At 37.4% G+C, this 22,312-nt stretch overlaps 2 protein-coding genes across 2 annotated transcripts; one reads left to right on the top strand and one right to left on the bottom strand.

The window, feature by feature from the left end:
- Nucleotides 1-3,700: 3,700 nt before the first annotated feature.
- On the bottom strand, nucleotides 3,701-6,572 carry LOC145901734 (uncharacterized). Its single transcript, XM_082989501.1, has 10 exons — nucleotides 6,483-6,572; nucleotides 6,380-6,429; nucleotides 6,260-6,314; nucleotides 6,130-6,203; nucleotides 5,888-5,965; nucleotides 5,721-5,829; nucleotides 5,430-5,588; nucleotides 4,395-4,529; nucleotides 3,909-4,073; nucleotides 3,701-3,841 (listed from the first exon to the last, which is right to left on the bottom strand). Exons 1-10 carry the CDS (start codon nucleotides 6,570-6,572, stop codon nucleotides 3,701-3,703), a joined length of 1,056 nt encoding a protein of 351 aa, XP_082845627.1.
- Nucleotides 6,573-13,986: 7,414 nt separating this feature from the next.
- LOC145902430 (uncharacterized) lies at nucleotides 13,987-18,079 on the top strand. The gene is made up of 2 exons (XM_082990387.1): nucleotides 13,987-14,080; nucleotides 14,226-18,079. Exons 1-2 carry the CDS (start codon nucleotides 13,987-13,989, stop codon nucleotides 18,077-18,079), a joined length of 3,948 nt encoding a protein of 1,315 aa, XP_082846513.1.
- The last annotated feature ends 4,233 nt before the right edge of the window (nucleotides 18,080-22,312 follow it).

Here is a 22,312-nt window from a genome sequence, read left to right as displayed (position 1 = left end):
TGGGGATAACAATCAACATAAGCAAGTCATGAAGTTGGTGAAAAGGTTATTGAGGCGTAACAGGTTTAAAAATGTTGTGTGGCTTCTTGTTGAGCAAAAAGAACAACGAACTGAAGATTTCTAAGGAGAGCAAAAGATTTAAAATAATCAGATTTTACTTGAAGTTGGTGGATGTTGTTGACAAATTTAAAGTTAATCTTGAGTTTTTATTCCCAGGTCAGTAGGGTATGTTCCTCTCATAAACTTTGGTAATAGTTTGTGGAAGTTGTTCGTGGGCGAAATTTGAAGCGAACGATTAAACAGTTTTTATCGATATTCAGAAAACTTCAAAATGGAAATCAAAATGCTACGGCAAACTACAAAAAAGTTTGAACAGAAATTGGATTATTGTGAAAATGGCTTCCAATTTTGCCGGGAAGGATTTAAACTTCAAATTATCCAAAATATTTTGGGGCCCGACGGAAGATTCTGTGAAGAAATCAAAATCTCGTAATCATCAAGATTTTGAGCAATATCATCGACTCTGGAAAACAAGCGAAAATATAAAGTTATCTGATTCGTCGCTGGGAACTGTTATCGCCCTGGGCGTTTGAACATTGCGGAAACTATCAGGCGACCGTTGAAGCCCGGAGGCGTGAGAGACGCACGAGCAAATTCCCATCTCAAAACCAAGGCATTTAAACCACGTGTGTTGAAGGTCATTAAAGGTCAAACTGTCGGACGCATTGTCTTCAGGTGGGTTTGTTTTCACTTATTGCAACACAATATCAAATCCCACATTTGCGGTATTTATCGGATAAAAATCCGGCCTATTACCCAACACTTTCAAATGTTTACAAACCTTTTTAAAGCCACAGAGTTTACAGCCGATGAAACAAGTTTAAACAAAAATATCCACACAAAAATTGTGCAGAATAAAAACGAATATTCTGTTCCAAAAAATTTACAAAATTAAAAAATAAAAACCCGAAACATACGAAGTCGGCAGCAGCGTAAAGTTGAATGTGTGTCATCGTGGCGTTCAATATATTGACGCATATTTGACTACAATGATCCCCTGGCATTCATTCTTGTAATAAAACTGATTGTAAATTTACGGAAGAATTTATTACGTAGATTCAAGTGCTTTATTTTGGTATGCAGATATCTCGAAAACATGGACATAAAAATATTTTGCCCAAAAAAATTAAAAGAAAGGAAAATTATTTTGCCCTAAAAAGGATGAGCATTAGGGAAGTGGCTAAACCCAGGTAAAATGAGATTCGCGAGATTGTTGTTAACACACGTGTAAGTTCGCGCGTTCACTAATGTAAGTTGGTATTTGGATTTTCATCAGATTGCCAAACCCGTACAGCGAGCGAATCTATTAACGTGCTTATAATATTTGTGTGTGTTTAGGTTCAAATCACTCCATGCCATGCAAGCGGTGCCTGCTACGAAGCGACTCTCGCCCAAACCGTGACATTTTCTTTGACCGTAAAAGGTGAACTTTGTCACGGGTGTATTTGGCGGTTGCGGCGAAACAATGGTTTCCAGATCACTTCCATATAAAGACGGTTTGATTTCAAATCGAGGTTTAAAATGAAAATTGCAGCATTCTGCGGAAGTGAACGCTTCAGTTTTGAGTTGAAATTCCCCTCGCAATCTGAGGAAACCATTTCTGGACACAAACCTCAAGTAACCAATCTACAATGTCATGTTAAGCCCAAGGCTTTCGACAATTGACTGTGTTTCGATTTTCGATGCAAATTTTGCAAAAAATTCAGATTCAAAATTTTTTGTGTTTATTTTGTAAACATAAAATCCATCTCGCAAAACAGTTGCCATCATCACCTATCATTCCTTGGTTCAATTCACATTTCAAATTTGGCCGCCTGACTTGTTTAAACCTAATGATTTTATCAGTGTACTTGCCATTATATTTCTTGTGTTGTGTTCAGCTGCAAAACAGTTGTTCTTAATTGTTTTACTTATCCCAACAACGTTACGTCATACATTCGTCCGACAACGATTGAAAAAAAGTGGTTTTAATCCGGTGTCAATTTCGTGACCGAGGCAGGAGTTTGGTGGAAACCTGAGAGTTTTCGAATCCGAAAGAAAGGAAAAACTCTCAAAAACATCGGGTTTGTAAACAGCACAGGGCTCGAAAGTAGGACGCAAGCCCGGAGGCAATATTCTCACGGGTCGTAAGATCGCTACCCTCAACCACACATCACATACGAACGCGCATCGAGTTACAAACCACAATTACATGCATATAACCCACTTACACGGATGCAGTGAGTCGGTGAAATCCCCTCATTGTCGCCCGCATGCAACTGCGTACTTTCAACAGAAGGTTGGTCGTACTGAATTTAATGAACTTAACAATGACAATCTTTCAAACCCTAGGAGTCCATTTATGAAAACGTTATGCGACTTGAAACCAAAACTTGCATAGGATTCGTATACAACTAATGAAGCAGCGAATACAAGCAAATTAATTCTAATAATATTTTAAATTTCCAAAATTCCGCTCAATTCAATTTATTGGCGTAACGCAGAAACATATGGGAATTAAAACTTGTTAGCTGCATTTTCATGACATCAATTACCGCAGTGCATACTTGTGGTAACTCACTCGTTTACAATCGTGAAACGAATTACCAATGCTTGCAGAAATGCTCTCTACCACCACCTAACGGCTGCAGTTTGTTTTGTTTATTGCCAGAAAACCCCAGCGCCACCAACAACCGATAAATTCAACTTCACGAGAAACAACAACGTTTCGAGCAAACAAAATGGCGAAAGGAAACTTATATGAACATAAGTCTATGTAATATATCCAAGCAAAGACACAGGAACATAATTTGACATTCAGACGCTTTAACACCATGCGAACAACTGTGCAGTGATCATGTGCTTTGAACTTTTCAACAAAACTATGGCAGGAAATAAAACTACGACAGAACGAAAACCCACAAACAAAATGTCGACGTATCTGTACAATAATACAGAAACAAGCGGTTTGCCCCAAGTCAGAAGTTCTTTAAATGCAAAACGAGTTGCCACAAGTCATTAGATCGCCCAGGAGAAGGTTAAAGGTCGACCCTGGAACAACAAACAAGACGACGAATGGTTTCGGGTTTAAGTTAAGTAGAGGTCAGTCAAGGTCAAGCCACGTGAGGACACGATCTTCACAACGAGCTGTGGAACAATTTGGTCACGCCCCAAGCTAAGATTACCGAAATTGCAGGAAATTTCTGACCGCCTCCCTGACAATCGCAACAGTAAAGGAAAATTGAGACAAGATTGTAAAATTGCAGCTTAAATTGGAAAAGGTTTGTAACGAAAGAGAGAGCACTCGATATTCTACATCAATTTCCACGTGATTCATCGTACAACAACTACCGAAGTTCAGACAGTGGCCGTGATGTTAAAAGCATGAAATACAAACTAGCCAGCTGTTATTGGCTCAACCAAACAAAGTAATTATATGATATACCAACATTACTCTTCAGCCAATCGCAAAGGAACATTCTACAGAATTAATTCTCAAGTTTTAAGAACATATTTGCGAACAGAACTACAGCGTGGAAAGTTTGGTGACGCAAAACGGTTGTCCGCACAAAATAAGCTGCAACACTTCCTTAGTTCGCACTGAAATACTGCAGAAAACTTTAAACAAAAACTAAATCACCAGCGCCACCTAACGACAAGTTTACATACCGACTGCATCGCTTGGGATCGTTGGCAGACCATGCTCAGACATCCGTTTGAAAGATTCCTCCATACACTGAAAAAAAAGTGGAGAAGTTACCGCGAACGAATCGCTTGAATAATTCTGACATTCGTATTTAGTCTGCAAACAAAAAACAATTTTGAGACATTTACTCTTCACGAACGGACGACCCGTGTTTTGTAATTACCTCAACTTCCATAGCGTGTTTTCGTTCGTGGGCTGCGCAACATTCCGCACGTACAAAGGTTTCCGAACACATTGAACAATGCGACATTTCACTGCTACCATGAGTTTGGTGATGACGATCCAACTGTTGTTTGTTGCCAACGGATTTACCACAAACTTCACATATCTGTGAATACATGTAGGTCAGGGGAGGTCGCTGTTGATCTAAAAGGTATCTTAGTCCTTCTGTTCGACCGAATATGACGTCAACAAACAGACTAAAACACAATCCTATGGAACATTTTTGAACGCACTAACACAACGCCATGTAGACAATGTCAAAATCAAACCAAGAAACGTAAAATTGGGTTTAGATTCATCTTTTGGGAAATAAATGTGTTTTTAGCAAAGCAGATCCAGCATTAAACATGTACACGGTTAAAAATACGAGTTTGGTTCAATATTTCTAATTTATTGATAACTTGATAAACTGACTATATGAACTTACAAGACACGACTCTGGGCTGTGTTGCGACCTCTTGTGTCTGCAAAGATCTTGGAAGACGGCGAACTCCTTCTCACATTCGTCGCATGGGAAAGGTCTTTCACCAGTGTGGAATCTTTCATGTCTCCGAAGATTATTCTTGAAACAAACAGGTTTACAGTTTTTCAATATTTGTAAACCAGCAACTTTAGATTTAATCAATCAGGGGAATTGCTCTCACTGAAACGCACACAAACAATCTAATGATGCTCACTTTAAAGGTCTTCATATACATTTCCTCAATCATACCTTGTTCACTTTCCATGCTTCCACCTCCTGACATACGAGCCAATTTGACTTCTTTCAATTACAAGTAAATATTCTTGCAATGCTAACTCTTGTCCTTTTCAATTTCAATTGTCAATTCCATCACTCTCCAATTTGTCAACTATCACTGTATCTCCACTATCTACAATTGGCATATCAGGTTGCTACAGAAATACTCAATATGCATTACTTGACCTTGAATAATCCAACCAAATGTGTGAAACACTTTGTCATTTCCTGGAGAAGTGCTAAAAATGGCTTACAATCACTGACAACTGCAAATGAATATTTATGTTTATTTTAACATGAAAGTTTAGCCAACCAAGTGATAGACTCTAAGTCAATACTTTATTTCTGCTGGGTTCTGTTTCTAATGTACTTTAGAGTTTTGTGAAGAAAACTGCCTTCCAATAAAAACATTTTATCTAAACTTAAAATATGTATACTTATTATTTCGACATTATTTATTAATTTTCGTTGCATATTATCAATATTCATGATATTTGTAATTATACTTGTTTGCAGCTGCTCTTTTCAATTGGCCAATTCAGTACATCTGGTAACAAAGCAATATGCCAAAAGGGTACAATACTTATAGCATTGTATATTATTACCTGACAATGATTCTGAGCCACTACAGCTGACAGTAAATATAGTAAATCATAGATTATGTAAAAATCGTGTATAAGCAATAGAGCCAAAAATAGTTTTTAAATTTTTTTCGGCCAATACCATGTTGGAGAGTCGGACTCCACAAAATGAACAGACATGGACCGTTTCCTGGGTGTGGGCCCTCATGTGATCCTGGAGGTGGGTTTTCTGGTGGAAGAGTTTTCCACAATCATCACATTTAAATGACCGCAGTTTCAGGTGCTTTGACCTTAAGTGCTTCTAAAAACCATAAGGGATGTACAGCAATGTAAAATATTTACAGTAGAAATTACATTCCATGTACCGACAAAAGCATGTTTCTAGTCATATAAATCGTATAAACATATAGAATTAAACAAAAGTGTGCCTTACTTCTGCACCACCTGATGTTTTGTAACACTTATGACAAAATATACATTTGTAAGCTCTCATAACATGTCCAGGTAGATGGCGCCTTATTGCATCCACAGATACAAATTCCCTGAAGGAAAAAAATAATCATGTTACCACGCAAGAACAAACACATTTATTAAACTTACTGCTTGCACAAAGGGCATGTCAATATGTGTCCTGGGATTTGGTGCATTAGAAGATGTTGGAGATATGATCTTAGATTTCTGTTATAATATGCTTCCAAAATTTATAATGTGTTATAATTAAATTTGTGAAGAGATCAAACAAAACAGAAATTTATCATTAAACCATGCAATCTTTTGGTTTATACCCTTTTCTACATGACATTGTGGCCTATGAAAGGATGACACCAAATTTGTTTGCTTACCTAAAAGAAGACTTGCAAATTGGACACAAAAGTACTGATGCTGAAGCACATAATCGGATTAGTCTCAGCAGTTTCTAAATATTAGGTTACAACCATATCTGACGTTCAGAAATATACTTGTATCACTTACTTCGGACTTCAGTTTTATACCTTTGATATGATACAGATGTGTGTAAACTGTTCCTCTGTGTGACAAAAGTATGAATAATACTAACATAAATATGCAACGTTGCTTGGCTTTAATAAGTACCTGTATACACGCCTCAACGTGTGTTTAATGCTGGTGGATTTACTGGAGTTCTGCGCAGAAAAAAACAAAATAACTGACATATTTTGTCAATGAAACAACCCACCTTCAACCTTCCTCGCTTCTGTGGTTTGCAAGAAAACAAAGAACTTTCAGCTACTACGATAATCTTCCCACTTTGCCCTCCAGGCTTCATCGTATATCGCTAAACTAGTATTAACAACTATAAGCACAGTGTTGCCAACAAACAACAGGATGTTTGATTTGGATTTTCTGCAACTTTTCCACAATCCAAAAAAGGGCGCGAAAGCACTGCCATAGAAATGTAATTTATTTCACGAAACAAAATGTAACATTGACCTAATTATCTATCATATTTGCAAGCATGGAAAATTCGGAATCTGAATCGGATCCCAAAAGGTTTCTGGTTATGAATAGATCTTCGTCAGCGGGAAGTAAAAATTTGCAGTTGCGAAAATAATGACAGAAATCGTCCGATGACGTCACAGTTGACCTGTCCAATGTCGGACCAATTTTATTCGATTTCGGCTGAGTTTTATTTTGTGGAAATGTTGGAGTTTGTGGGATTACATATGACTTCGTCAACCTCTTCTCAATTTCATCGAGTGACTCACCTATGTAGAATACCTGTTTCAACAAATAATTAATCCAACCAAAACTTCAATGAACCATAAAATAATCTGCTTTTTTTTTCAAATTTTACCAAATGTTTGCTATCACATAACTCTGTCTGATATGATAACAGGAATTCAAAATAGAGTCAGGACAATAAGATCAGGGTTTACTTCTTAATTCTGTAACAACCAAAGATGTATTATTACCTTCTTGTAAGCAACTTGTTTGGTCCACAGCTGATTGGTGACTGCTTGCACCCACAACTGTGGTGTAGAATAAACTTCATAATCACTCGACACAATGAGACCACAACTGCTTACAGAAGCTACATATTCTCTTCCCTTCACACAAAAAACAATGTTTATGAATAAACAGTTACTATACAGCTAGTATAACTGAAGTATGCATTGAGAATGGTTTTTGAAAAAACTAAATTATTTGCCGACATGAATTTGGCTTAAATCCATTATGGTAAAAAGTGTACTTCAAATGGTATGAATCACAAACCTGTGAGTAAAGTTTCAACACACTTGGTCCTTTCGAAACAAGCCCTCGTTGAACGAGATCCTTGAAACAAGAATCATTTGATGAAAGTTTTACAGAAGATAATTTATTTGTGGATTGTTTTGACCAGTATATCACATAATTATTGCTTCTAAACTTTGCCAAACCATTTTGTTTTTGAGGAATGCAAGCAGGTTTTGCAACAACTGATCCAGAACATCCAACATTTAAGCTTGAAACAAAAGGTTTTGTATTGGATGCTGAGCTATTGGCAATGTCAGTTGGAAGATCATTTGAAATATCTTCATCATAATCCATATTGTATTCATCAGGTTCGCTCCCAAATTCCCGAGAAGTTTTTGTTGTAGATTGAGTCAAACTGATATGAGGTTTGGAAATAATCTTCATTGGAATGTGTATCTGATCTTTATTGACCTGTGTAGTTTTTTTATTTGCAGTTATGGGTGTGGTTGGCAGTTTGTCCATGACATAAACAAGTTTCGATGAACACTTTAGTTTCTGAACAGGAAACCTTTTGTTGAAATTTGAAGTTTTTTGTCTGCAAAAAAGCCAGAAAAAATTAAACACAACTAAAGTTGCATTAATTAAATCAATAAAGCAAACTTAAACATTAAATTACTGAATATTACGGATGTTTGTGAAGTGAAGAATTTGCACAAACGCCCATGCACTGATCAAGCAAATTTTTACCTGGTTTTCACGGAGGCCAGAATTGATTGGCTTGCATCAATATTCATATCAACCTGAGCATTCACATTATTATGCTGAAATTAACAACTTAGTTCACATAATTGATATGCACACAAAAATAACTCAATCAAGAACAACTGACCTGTGATATCTTCTGACTTCCTTCATCTACAGTTTTACTTATCGTCTTAAACTGATCAAAAACTGACTGGTAACGTTTACTTCTCACTTCACGAAGCTGTTTTTCTTCATCATCGCTGTGAATTTTCAGTAAATCATCCCATGTTAACCCAATAATCAGCATATCTATGTTTTACTCCCACACAAGCTTATAAATGCTGATATATAATAACTCTATTAATGGACAAACATTTCTGTTTTACCCTTCGCTGTCACCGCTGCCATCATCTAAAGAGCATTTGTCTAAGCTGAGTTCAATTTCATTCAATCTTTTTCTTGCATCTTCATTTAACATAGTTTTGGCCTGCTCTAAATAATACTGGCTCATACTCTGCTGTTAATAGTTATATGGAAAGAGCAGTACCTATGTATTGCAAGTTGTCGAGTGACACCAGGTGTGAAATGGATGACAGTTTTGCCTCGACAATATTTAAAGACTCCATCAGTTGGCAGTGTTTCTGTGTTGAAAGATACAATTAGAACGCTTTTCTTTGACTAAATGTAGTTAAGTGCCATTAGGACAAGGTCCTAAAATTCTTACCTCGGTGGGTTTCTGTGCAATACAAACGGAAGCTTTGCTTCTTTCTGGTTGACTTGAGGAATAAAAACTTCTGAAATGTCTATTATAAAAAAATTGTTGATAAATTGGCCAAGTATTGTAAATTAACACTAAGGCAGCTTGTAATAACAACAAAATTGCATCCTAAATCATGTCCAGTAATCTCACTTGACTGTTCTTTGACCTCAATCAACACCAATAATTATCAACCAAAAGGAATTTGAGAAATATGTTTCTGTCTGCATATTGGAAATTTAGTCATCAAGACAGTCAATGGTATTACAACTTCTAAAAGATACCTTTTAAGTTTTCTTCTTGTCATTTGTGTTGAAATACCCAAATTGCTTCCCAAACTTGACCTGCACTGGAACAATCAGTGTCTTTACCAATTGTGAGTTTATGAAATATATTGGATGAATTAAATAAAAACAACATTATTAATTTAAACTAAAAACAAACATTTAAATATTAGGAATTTATTGAAACAGCAAATACCTTGGGTGTTTGAATGAAAGGCAATTCCACACTAACATCAGATAACATTGTTTCATCACTATCAAAGTCAGTGTTGTCTTCAGGTTTATCAGTGCTTGTACTTCTAAAACATGCATAGATGTCAAAACAACATGGTCAATAATCAGTCTTTAGATGAGTAAATAAAAATGTTTATTTGGCAAAATAGACAACTGGGAGGACTATAGGAAGATGTAAAGGTTATGACTGTTTGTTGAACAGTGGTGTTGACCCAGATTGAAAAGTTTTGCGCATAGCTAGTTTACGGTAATTATAACCTGCGCAGACAATTGCAATGTTTTTTTTTCGTGGTTATGGATTAGCTAACTTTTTTGCACAGAATTATTATTAAATTTTGGAATAGTGCCGGAGGATGGTGCTGGCTGTAATTCAAGATTGCCATCTAGCCAACATCACCCTCTGAATGTTAAAGAATGCAAAATTATGTCCACTTTAATGATATGTTTTATGGAAAATAAACATACTGATTGACTTGTTAGACATAGCCTACAACACCATAACAAAATCAAATCATGTTTATTTTGCTAAAAAAAGAAAAGGCAATATCAGTAGAAAAACTAGCTATATAGCAGTACAGCATATGATGCCAGAGAAGACATCCTTTAGCAACATTATGACGTCTCAACAATATGATACAAAAGTCGCTAAGTTGCATTAATAAAAAGGGGTCTATCGATCATTGGAAATATTATAAGAAACCTTACACCGGTGGAAGGACGCCAAGCGGTTGCGTAATGCCGTCAAACAAATCGATGTCTGATCCATACTCTGTGCTATCAGGCAAAATCTCATTAATTTCTTTCCCCATGCTGCAAACATCACTGCGACTTTCCATTGCAATATTAATTTTTGATAAACATTATTTGTCGTTCACAAACTGTTTGAAGAAAATCCCGCAATTCCAATAGCCATCTTTAACATTGTCAGTAAAAGTACATGTAATTTACGAAAAAAATGAAAAGAAATATAAAATAAAGTTTTGCTAAAATTAAACGTGAATTTTCGAAACAGTTCAAGTTTAGTTGTCCTAAAAATGTTGCAGAAATTAAGGCCCTGACAACCACAATTAAGCGCTTCAAAACAGAAATCATTACCACAGAAAATATGAATCAAAAATATTTAACTACCGCAAAAAGATTATCAACACTCTATGTGGTTAAAAGTAAAACTTTACTGTTCCAAATGACAGAGAACAGTTAATTCCGATGCGGAATTTTTGTGACTTCAGCTCACACCAAGGTTGGGGAAGAGACGTCAGTATTAGGAATAGAATGAAACGCATTCGAAGTGAAAACCTTGTTAAGGTTCAGCTTTGCAGTTCGACCATGCAAAATTCAAGTTAAGACTACTCTCAGCAAATGCAGGATATAGGTAGACTTTCCTTCGAAAAGTTGATCTATTGCGTCTACTTCAGCGTAGAGGAGCAAGCAAGATGTAGCTAGATGTTATAGGCTTATATAAAAACACATATTTTGCTGTCAATGACAGGTGTAAGGGTATATGAAGTGTTGTCTTGTATATTATGGTATCAAAGAATTAAAAGTGCCGATAGCGTACTGGACTGTGTTCCAAAGGATGGTGGTTTAGGACAGGGGGGTCCAAAGTGTGTGTCGCGATCCAAATGTGTCTCGCCGCGGAATTTACTGCGTCCCGCGACTGTGTTTTAAATTGTGTTGCACATGTACCGCCAAGGTTCATATTAGGCATTTTTGCTGGAAAAAAGTTCTTAGAAAATGTTGGTTGAATAAAATGCTTCACCGCCGTTGTTTGCAGTAAAGGAAAAAGAACGATTGTTATGTTGTCGTGTATTTGCATATTTATTCTTTGTCGTAAAATTACGAAGTAAAACACAGACCCGTGGACGTTTTTACGTGATTAAAATTGGCCCTGATTAAAAAAAGTTTGCATCCCTGGTTAATGATGAGAATTTGCATGGAAGAACGCGGCGTATTTTACTTTGCTGTGTTTTCTCCTGTGTTGTTGTGAATGAAACGCGATGCACAAAATAATCTACATATCTCATGTAAATATATACGGCGATTATCAAGAAGTGTGTGGAATCGATCACTATTTGTTACGTCATAAACACTAAACAATGACGGAAGTGGGTAGAATTCATTAAGCAAGAGGAAGTGAACGTGACGATGCGTCAACTTCCTGACTGCGACCATATCGTCCATGGCAACTAAAACGCAGGATTTAAAATGGAACATATGTCGGAATGTGATGTACATGTCTTCAAAAACTTCATTTTTTGTGGTGACTTTAATATCCTATGCTGTCTGTCGTATTTTTTTACAGTTTCGGAACAAAAATCTTGTACTTTAAATGAAAAATCCGCCTGGGTAGTTAAGTTACTGTTACATCACGAAGAATCCATTGCGTCACAAAATGCCTTTTGTGATGATTCATGTGTTTTGTCACAAACCGTTTATTGTTCCCGTATATTTTTTAGTTAAAATAAGCAAGCTTAAATTGATACATATTATGATTTTATCGTGTTGGAGTGTTTAGATAGGTAGCTTGTTCACCCAGATCGTCAAAAACACAATTACTTTTGCTATGAAACCTATTTACAGTTTGGGGGGGGGGGGGGGGGGCGAAAGGCACAAGACTGTTTCTAAAAGAAGGCGTGGTAGAAAAAAGAACCACTGGTTTAGTGGGACGAGTAATTTACATGACCTAAACCAACTTGCATGACACAAACAAAATTTGCATGACACAAACTGTCGTGTCGTAGATAATAGGAAGTCTGACAGACCTGAAAGGGTAAAAGGCGTTGTTAAATAAGGGTTTGAAATGTATTTATTATAACTTCAGGCAAATTCAGTCTGAAAACCTACAAATCTAACTGGAGTGGGAATATCGCATAGTTCAGTTACGTCGCAATGTCTGGGTTGCGAAGCCTGTAGAGCTAATGACCACGATGTAGATCGGCAAGCAGGACCTGCACAGTAGGGCGAACCTGTCAATCATGCCATTGCATGAATCATTACTACGTAGTAATAAGCCACGTTGAAATAAATATATTCGCTGATGCGACGAATCCAAACCCGTTGTCATTCATTCGTGTTGGTTTCCTGTCTTAACCAGAGGATGTGGTGACTCGTCACTGCTGACAGGAATTCGATCCTCAATATTAATGCAGTTTTACATCAGGAAATCACACACATTTGACAATATTTGCCCTTAATGGTAACCTGTTATGACTCACATTCCCCAGTGTTCGGAGTAGGGTAGCGCACTTTGCATAAAGTTGTTCAGATCAGAAAAATGGGTCGCCTTGAAAGGATGGTGGTCCATGTTTTCGTTCATCTTTGTTGAGGTTTACGGAAGTAATTAAGCAAAATAATTTGCACGGTGGCCCCTTTCCACTAAATAGACAATGTGATGAAATCTCAATAAGAGTGATTACTTGGGAAATATATGACTTATTTTATCTGTTATTATTATAAATTGAAGAGCATGAAACAGTAATGCGCTTACTGAGCCCCTCATACTTTAACAATCTTAGTTGAGTTACTACGCTAAGGGTGGAGGTAGTAATAAATGATTACAGGAAGTTATACAGCGCGCAGGTTGTCCATCAGCTGCTTGCAATGAAACACCGTCACTTCCTACCTAACTCACGGTTACAGTGATTTGTGACTTACGATCACTTTACAGTGGTTACTTGTGTGTAAAAATACTAAAGTGGTTGGAGGCCTTGGAATTCCTCATTGTTAATGGTTAGAAGTGAGAAGAAAAATGTGAGAACAGGAATCAGTCTGATAGGTTGTACCGACGGGTCTGACTTATCTAGTCAGGTATCCAAAATTACTCACAAAGATTGATTGACGATTGGCGAGAAAAGTTAATTTCGCCAAAATGACATCATCAGTTTCTGAGCTAAATAATTATCAGTCTTCCTTTACTTCTGCAAAGTTTTTGACATGGCGAAATTGTTTTAAACATTCAGGACTTTCCAGTTTTCTCTTGGAGGTATTTTTTTGTTTTCATTGTCAGGCATTGAGTTACAACTGTTACCTAGGAGCTAACGTTAAGATTTGCTGATGTTCTTAATTAGCACAGAAATTGACGATGACATTATGGAGAAATATATTTTGTTGTAAAATTTCCAAATAAAAGAGCACACTGGCGCCGATCGTCAACCACTCTTTGTGGTTGCAAAACAGATAAAAAAGTAAACAGACAGACAATATTCAATTAAGCTTTGAAAGTCAGAAAGATTTCATGCGTTAGTAAAGGCAAGATTTTATGTATAAAATAAATGAGAATCAGGATTGTTTTTCCAACTTTGTCAAGTTCGTCATCTTTACTGTTTCAAAATACATCCTAAAAACGATACAATAATGGAATTGTCATGTAATTGTCATTAGGTTAACTTACTCTATTTCCTAGCTTTTAAATAGCGCTCAAAATATTAAATAGCGCTCAAAATATTTTTGTGATAATTTTTAGTCTAAACTGACAGATATCGTAAACAATGATGAAGTTATTGCTGATATTTGTGTTGATCGGATGGGCGGAAGGTGAATGTCCGGGTGAGGACACAAGTCTGGCTCCTCTTCCCATCACAAGTAAGTGCAGTTGATATCAGAAAACCATCAGATTTTTATCAACAATTTTTGTAACACTAAATTCAACCTAGTCCAAATAATTTTCCGGGAACTGAACAGAAACACCATTTAACACCTAGTTCAACAGCATTTGAACATTTAACAGGAGATGAAAATCTACCGGTTTGTGAAGCTCCATATCTTAATCCCAACTGCACTTGTCCATCGTCCATGTTCGAATGTGCTTGCCACAAGATCGGGAAATGTGGATCGAATCAACCAGGATGTATTGAGATGTGGAAGGCGAATCAAGGCGGAAACGACTGTGGAGATTGGAGTGATGAGTTAAGTGAAGTATGTCCTGATGGTAGATTCCAGTGCGACTGTTTTAACACAACGTGTCCCGGAGAATCAGGGTGTACAGAAACTGATTACCAATGTACGGGGACATCAGAATGTTTTGACGGCAGTGATGAGGATAATTGTCCGCCGTGTCCATCGGATAAGTTCGAATGTTCATGTTACAAAACTAAAAACTGTACGTCATGGTGGGGTCATGGTTGCATCAGCAAGTATGGGCAATGCAATGGATGGAATGACTGCGGGGATGGGAGTGATGAGTTTAACTGCACATGTCCAGCGGATATGTTTGAGTGTTCATGTTACAAAACCAAAACCTGCACGTCAGGGTGGGGTTGCATCAGTATATCTAAGCAATGCGATGGATGGAATCACTGCGGAGATTGGAGCGATGAGTTTAACTGCACATGTCCAGCGGAAAAGTTTGAGTGTTCATGTTACAAAACCAAAAACTGTACGTCAGAGAGTGGTTGCATCAGAAAATCTGAGCAATGCGATGAATATAATCACTGCGGAGATGGGAGTGATGAGGTTAACTGCACATGCCCAGCGGATATGTTTGAATGTTCATGTTACAAAACTAAAAACTGTACGTCATGGTTGGGTGGCTGCATCAGAAAATCTGAGAAATGCAATGGATGGAACGAATGCGGAGATTGGAGTGATGAGTTTAACTGCATATGTTCAGCGGATAAGTTTGAGTGTTCATGTTACAAAACTAATAACTGTACGTCAGGGTTGGGTTGCATTAGAAAATCTGAGCAATGCGATGGAGTGAATCACTGCGGTGATTGGAGTGATGAGGTTAACTGCACATGTCCAGCGGATGAGTTTGAGTGTCCTTGTCACAAAACAAAAAACTGTACGTCATGGGGCACTTATTGCATCACTAAATCTTGGCAATGCGATGGATATAATCACTGTGGAGATGGTAGTGATGAATTTAACTGCACATGTCCAGCGGATAAGTTTGAATGTGATTGTGTTGGATTGAAACAGTGCATTGGAAAGGATTTAAATTGCATTGATCGATCTTTGTTGTGTGACGGAAAACCTGACTGTATTGATGGAAGTGATGAGACACATTATACTTGCAACTGTTCTGGTACTTATGCCAGATGTCCATGTAATCCAAATAACACACAATGCTCACCAGACGGTAGATGTATACCTTTTAGCTGGATAAATGATAACTTCGTAGATTGCGTTGATGGAACTGACGAAGTTTGTTCATTTTCTAAGATCACATGTCAATCTTGTCATGTGGTTGTTGTAACTTGTCCAAGTGAAAAGGAAGCCAGAAATCTCATACCTACAACAGATCCATTTACGTGCAATAAGGTTGTTAGCAAAACGTGCGCTACCGATGCTAATAATTGTGAAGTTGATAAAGTAGTTTGTACAACTTCAACATGCAGCAAATCCTGCGAAAACCTATTTTTCTGTGAAAATCAACAACTTATTGCAAGAGAATACTTTTGTGACGGACAAGCTATTGATGGCTGCAAGGACAAAAGTGACGAAGTTCAACATGGGTTTGGGTTTAAATGTTTTGGATCATCAAGAAAAGATGTTTGTGTTTTACCTCAAACCAACGTCTACGATTCAGTGGCTCAATGTTCTGACAGTTCTGATATTTGTTTTCTCAATGGACAGTTTAGATGTTTCCAGTGTTTGGACAGAAAGCTGATAGTTTCAAGCAAGCAAGTTTGCGACGGTGTAGTGGATTGCTTTGATATATCAGATGAATGTTTGTGTGAAAATCAAACATTGTGTCGCGATATACGGGGAAATTGTCCCCAGAACCAAATGCTTTGTAAGGACAGTTCTACATGTGTAGACCAAGATAAGGTGCTGTGTAACACAAGTGTGCAATGTGTCAACCAAACTAACACAAAATACTGTTCAACTGGGACAGCATCAGTGCAAAGTGAGTGTGTAGCAGATGACAACATTTTCACACAGGAAAACCAGGGCAACGAATCGTTGTGCGTGAGAACTATGAAATTGTGGTTTAGAGGAGTTGGATCGAGACAGGACATATCCGAGGCAAGGTATTGCTATCCCATGTGGTGTGATGGATCTATATATGACCGTATTGGAAATTTCGGAGAACGTTTTTGTCCGAACAGGTTTAATTGTTTTAACAAAGGAGAAATTAACATAGATAAACAAAGAGTGTGTGATGGAATAATTGATTGTGACGATAAATCAGATGAATTACTAGAACTTTGTAAGAATACCCGCTACTACTGCAGAAGTAAAGGAAAGATTTCCATCGATATGAATCATGTTTGTGACGGAATAATGGACTGCGATGACGTATCTGATGAAAGCATATGTCGTTGTGAAAATACCAGGTTTTATTGCACCAATGAAGAACCTTTGTCAGTTGAAATGAAACTTGTACAGAACGGAATTAATGACTGCTCAGACGGAAGTGACGAATGTGTTAATTTAGTTGGAAACGCATTTGCAGACGTCAACGAAATGATCGCAAACCAAGTTTATCGAGGTATATTCTGGGTGACAGGCATCTTAGCACTGGGAGGGAATTCGTTTGTATTCGTTACAACCACACGAGACTTGATTAAAGTTAATAAAGATCAGAATTTGTTTATTAATACAAGCGTTTTTATTCTCAACCTCTGCGTGTCTGACCTTCTCATGGGAGTTTATCTACTGGCAATCATAATACAAGGGACTAGATATTCGGGATCTTATTGTTTGTTTGATAAAGAATGGAGATCAAGTAGCTTGTGTTCAGGACTTGGAGCACTTGCAGTTGCATCATCAGAAGCATCAGCTTTCACTATGACAGCTATGACCACGTTTCGCCTGATATCGGCGTTTAAACCTTTTCTCATGCGAAATGTCAGTGTTACTAAAACTGTGATTGCTGAGTTGTCTTGTTGGATATTAGCTATTTTGTTGGCAACCGTTCCTTTGTTCAACGCAACTTCTGAGTACTTTGCCACTGATGTTTGGTTTCCAAACATGGTTTATGAAACAGGTTTCATGTCAAGAGAAAACATGTCGTTACTTGCACAAAGAATTTCAACATCAGAGCCAGAGTCTTGGTACGATGTTAAACGTACAATTGAAAACGCCTTTCCACGTAACTCTATCAAGGGAGAGTTTGGATATTATGGTGAAACGAGCGTCTGTATGCCACGTTTGTTTGCAACAACCAATGAGTTTGCTTGGGAATATTCAACATTCCTCATCACAATCAACTTCCTCATGTTCGTTTACATGGTGGTTGCTTACTTTCTTATTTACAAGCGAAGCAACCGCATGAAAGGATCCAGAAGCACTGATGTCAGCTCCAAGATGCAGAAGAGAATAACCAGGTTGATTTTGACCGACTTTTGTTGCTGGATTCCAATTTGTGTGATGGGATTTTTGAGTGTTGGAGGAGTTAAGATGCTAGGAGACGCTTATGTGTTGAGTGCTTGTCTGTTGCTTCCAATCAACAGCGCCCTCAACCCCTTGCTCTACTCCAAAGTATTGGAAGAGCGTTTCTCAAAGATGAAAGCATGGCTCGTTTCCAAAATATCATCATTACGTACATCAAGGAGTCGTTCGTCTGATTTAAGTGTTAGATACAACCCCCGTGCTAAACAGGATGGTGGTAAAGTGATTGAGATTGTTGAATAAAAGTCGCATTAGAGTTTTGAACAAATATTATTTGCTAAAATAAATTTTGGTGAATATTTAAGTGGGCGAGGATATGAAATTAGGTTTCTTTTTTATGCTTTCTGCATTTAATCTTTTCTGTTAAATTACCACTTCGTCTGCTATCATTGTTGCGTAGAAAAATTAGAGCAGAATTAATAATTGCATGTTATTTGAAATGTTGCACTCCTATAACAAGCCCAGTGTCCTTTAACAAACAATTATCGTTATTCGGTTTATCCTCTGTGTATATTCAAATACCTACGTCAAACCTTTTTTAATGTTTTGTGACAATGTCGATTGTGACGGTGATAATATCCCACCAAACTTGCAACTGTATATAAAGAACCATCCTGCATGGCATCATAAACTTAGGAGTTATCACGTGTGCATGAGTAAGAATCGAATACGAGACCCGCAATAAAAGTGGGCACAGGTAATCTGGGTCATCACCTTCTCGTCGTTATGCTGATCGCCCAAAAAAGTGTTTAACTAAAACATTTCTTACCTGCAGTCTTCTCACAGCTTGCAATCAACGTCAGCGCCACGCTGGTTGTTTTCCAAAGGCATTCCAAACCTTCTAACTTGTTTAGGCACTGAGCACACATGAAATACCTCGCTTACTTCCAGTGGTTGTTAAACTGCCATAAAGTTACTGCAAAGCTAAGCAACTGTTTGAGTGCAGTAGCTGCACACCATTTACTGTCAATAATGTAATTGTATCTTGACAAGCTTCTTTGTCGGGTTTTATTACGTCACAGTAACATCAACAATTGTTTAGTGTGTGCAAAATAAGCATTGCCATTCAAATTGGCTTTAGTTTTTTCTCAAAACCAGTCGGAGGACGTCATGCGTAACAACTGAGTGTCACGTGGTTATGAGCGCAGCAAGAAGATTAAAAACTTTTGCCGCATTCTGAAAACAATTTCGTCCACAGCTAGAGATAAAATCAAGGTTGCCGTACCGTGCTTTATTCTAAGATTTGGCTTCATGGCAATATTTAAGAACCAGCAACATGATGTAATATTAGATGCACAATTAAATGCAAGAACGCAAGGCGGTTGCGTAAGATCTTGAAACTAATCAATGTCTGCTCCATAGGCAAATCTCATTATTTCCATTCCCGAAGCTGCAAACGTCACTGCGACTTTTCATTGCAATGTTGTTTGTTGATTTGATCGTCGTTCACAAAAATTGAAAATCCACAATTCATGCAATCATCTTTAACATTGTCAGCAGAAGTACATGTAATTGATAAAGATAACATATTTGTACAGAAAAATCTAAATGTTTTGAGACCAAATTAAACGTGATTTTCATTAACAGTTAAAATTTACTTGTTTGAAATGCTTGGCTCTCCATCAGCCTCTTGTCTCTCCATGACTAAGATATTATAGACCAATTTAAGTAGTAGATTTTACTTGGCAAACAATGCGAAGAAATACAACACGGACAGCAAGGAACTCGGCAATTGTCATCTCTGTACAGGGCTGAAGATTGACGGTTCCATGGAATGACCAAAGGGAACTTTTGAAACAGGGAAAACCCCGTCAAGAAAACGCGGGACAGTCTGGCTTGGATGCAAACCCGGTGGGAAAAAGTAATTCAACGGGCTTCTGAATGATGACAATCCCGCCAAATGTAATGGATGTGCTGGGGTTGCTTTGTGAACGCGCTGCAGGGCGGCAGCAAGTGCTAACTGCTGCTGCCACCCAGCGGCCATTGCCACTGGCGAGCTCTGGCCACCAGGAGACTTGCACTCTTCAAAGTATGTGATTACAATTTATAGTGATGGACAAATCACTACACATGCATGCAACCAGCCTTACATTCGTTGCATGAACTGTTATGATGGTTCTAAACAGTTAACAGTAATATCTGATAAAATTCCATTTGTTCAACTTGAAATAACTGATGAAAAACCATACATGCCTTATTTGTTGCTTTTAGCTTCATACTTTGTTCTGAACTTATCATACCCTGTCCCTGCAGAACAATGTTATAAAGCAATAGAATGGATATTAACAGGAACAGCTATAAATGTGAAAAGTGATGCTGCCTTTTCACCCTTCTTTGCAGCAATTGATAAAAAATAAAGAACCACTGGTTGTTTGTTTATTATTTGTTGTTTAGTCGAATTCTACTGAAATGAAGCAGTAACTAGTTGCTTACCTTTTGTATGGAAACCGCAATCTTGAGTGTAGGCTATGTATTCTCAAAACGTATATAAACAGTAGTTTTTTTGCCAAACAAAAAAAAAAACATGACAAATATACACAACAAATCTGTAAAACCAGGGAACCACTTCATAAGCACATACCACAGGGGTTCAAAAATATTGAGCCACCTGAGATTCTAAAATAAATAACTAGCCACAAATTGGTCACAGGCTAAGCCAATAATTTGTCTTAAATGAAGTCATTTTTTTTTGGACCAACTTAAACCAGGGATTTTGGCTAGTCACTTAGCCAAACAAGGAAAAATGAGCCGCATACTTTAATATACCAGTTTTTGGCTAAAGATTGAGCCAATATTTTTTGCAGTGTAGCCAACATCACCCTCTGAATGTTAAAGAATGCAAAATTATGTCCATTTTAATGATATGTTTTATGGAAAATAAACATACTGATTGACTTGTTAGACATATAGCCTACAACACCATAACAAAATCAAATCATGTTTATTTTGCTAAAAAAAGAAAAGGCAATATCTGTAGAAAAACTAGCTATATAGCAGTACAGCATATGATGCCAGAGAAGACATCCTTTAGCAACATTATGACGTCTCAACAATATGATACAAAAGTCGCTAAGTTGCATTAATAAAAAGGGGTCTATGGATCATTGGAAATATTATAAGAAACCTTACACCGGTGGAAGGACGCCAAGCGGTTGCGTAATGCCGTCAAACATATCGATGTCTGATCCATACTCTGTGCTATCAGGCAAAATCTCATTAATTTCTTTCCCCATGCTGCAAACATCACTGCGACTTTCCATTGCAATATTAATTGTTGATAAACATTATTTGTCGTTCACAAACTGTTTGAAGAAAATCCCGCAATTCCAATAGCCATCTTTAACATTGTCAGTAAAAGTACATGTAATTAACGAAAAAAAATAAAAGAAATATAAAATAAAGTTTTGCTAAAATTAAACGTGAATTTTCGAAACAGTTCAAGTTTAGTTGTCCTAAAAATGTTGCAGAAATTAAGGCCCTGACAACCACAATTAAGCGCTTCAAAACAGGAATCATTACCACAGAAAATATGAATCAAAAATATTTAACTACCGTAAAAAGGATTATCAACACTCTATGTGGTTAAAAGTAAAACTTTACTGTTCCAAATGACAGAGAACAGTTAATTCCGATGCGGAATTTTTGTGACTGCAGCTCACACCAAGGTTGGGGAAGAGACGTCAGTATTAGGAATAGAATGAAACGCATTCGAAGTGAAAACCTTGTTAAGGTTCAGCTTTGCAGTTCGACCATGCAAAATTCAAGTTAAGACTACTCTCAACGAATGCAGGATATAGGTAGACTTTCCTTCGAAAAGTTGATCTATTGCGTCTACTTCAGCGTAGAGGAGCAAGCAAGATGTAGCTACATGTTATAGGCTTGTATAAAAACACATATTTTGCTGTCAATGACAGGTTTAAGGGTATATGAAGTGTTGTCTTGTATATTATGGTATCAAAGAATTAAACGCGCCGATAGCGTACTGGACTGTGTTCCAAAGGATGGTGGTTTAGGACAGGGGGGTCCAAAGTGTGTGTCGCGATCCAAATGTGTCTCGCCGCGGAATTTACTGCGTCCCGCGACCGTGTTTTAAATTGTGTTGCACATGTACCGCCAAGGTTCATATTAGGCATTTTTGCTGTAAAAAAGTTCTTAGAAAATGTTGGTTGAATAAAATGCTTCACTGCCGTTGTTTGCAGTTAGGGAAAAAGAACGACTTCTATGCAGTTGTGTGTTTGCATATTTATTCTTTGTCGCAAAATTACGAAGAAAAACACTGACCCGTGCACGTTTGTACCTGATTAAAAACATTTGCAACCCTGGTTTGTGATGAGAATTTGCATGGAAGAACGCGGCGTATTTTACTTTGCTGAGTTTTCTCCTGTGTTGTTGTGAATGAAAAGCTTGTAAGTGTACAAACGCCAAGACTTTTTTGCCTCGAACAAAATTGCTTTGGATACATTGTTTAATACAAAA

The sequence above is a fragment of the Ascidia mentula genome, chromosome 5 (genome assembly GCF_947561715.1).
Source record: "Ascidia mentula chromosome 5, kaAscMent1.1, whole genome shotgun sequence".
Lineage (NCBI taxonomy): Eukaryota > Metazoa > Chordata > Ascidiacea > Phlebobranchia > Ascidiidae > Ascidia > Ascidia mentula.
Note: the sequence above shows the minus strand (reverse complement) of the source record. Positions and strands in the feature narration are given on the sequence as shown.

Bases quoted from the DNA above. Each gene is read 5' to 3' on its own strand.
- LOC145901734 (XM_082989501.1), bottom strand. From the start codon at position 6,572: ATGAAGCCTGGAGGGCAAAGTGGGAAGATTATCGTAGTAGCTGAAAGT. The intron at 5,966-6,129 runs GTAAGCAAACAA...ATATTATAACAG, and splicing joins ATTTGCAAGTCTTCTTTTAG to AAATCTAAGATCATATCTCC. The intron at 5,830-5,887 runs GTAAGTTTAATA...TTTTTCCTTCAG, and splicing joins ACATGCCCTTTGTGCAAGCA to GGAATTTGTATCTGTGGATG.
- LOC145902430 (XM_082990387.1), top strand. From the start codon at position 13,987: ATGATGAAGTTATTGCTGATATTTGTGTTGATCGGATGGGCGGAAGGT. The intron at 14,081-14,225 runs GTAAGTGCAGTT...AACATTTAACAG, and splicing joins GGCTCCTCTTCCCATCACAA to GAGATGAAAATCTACCGGTT.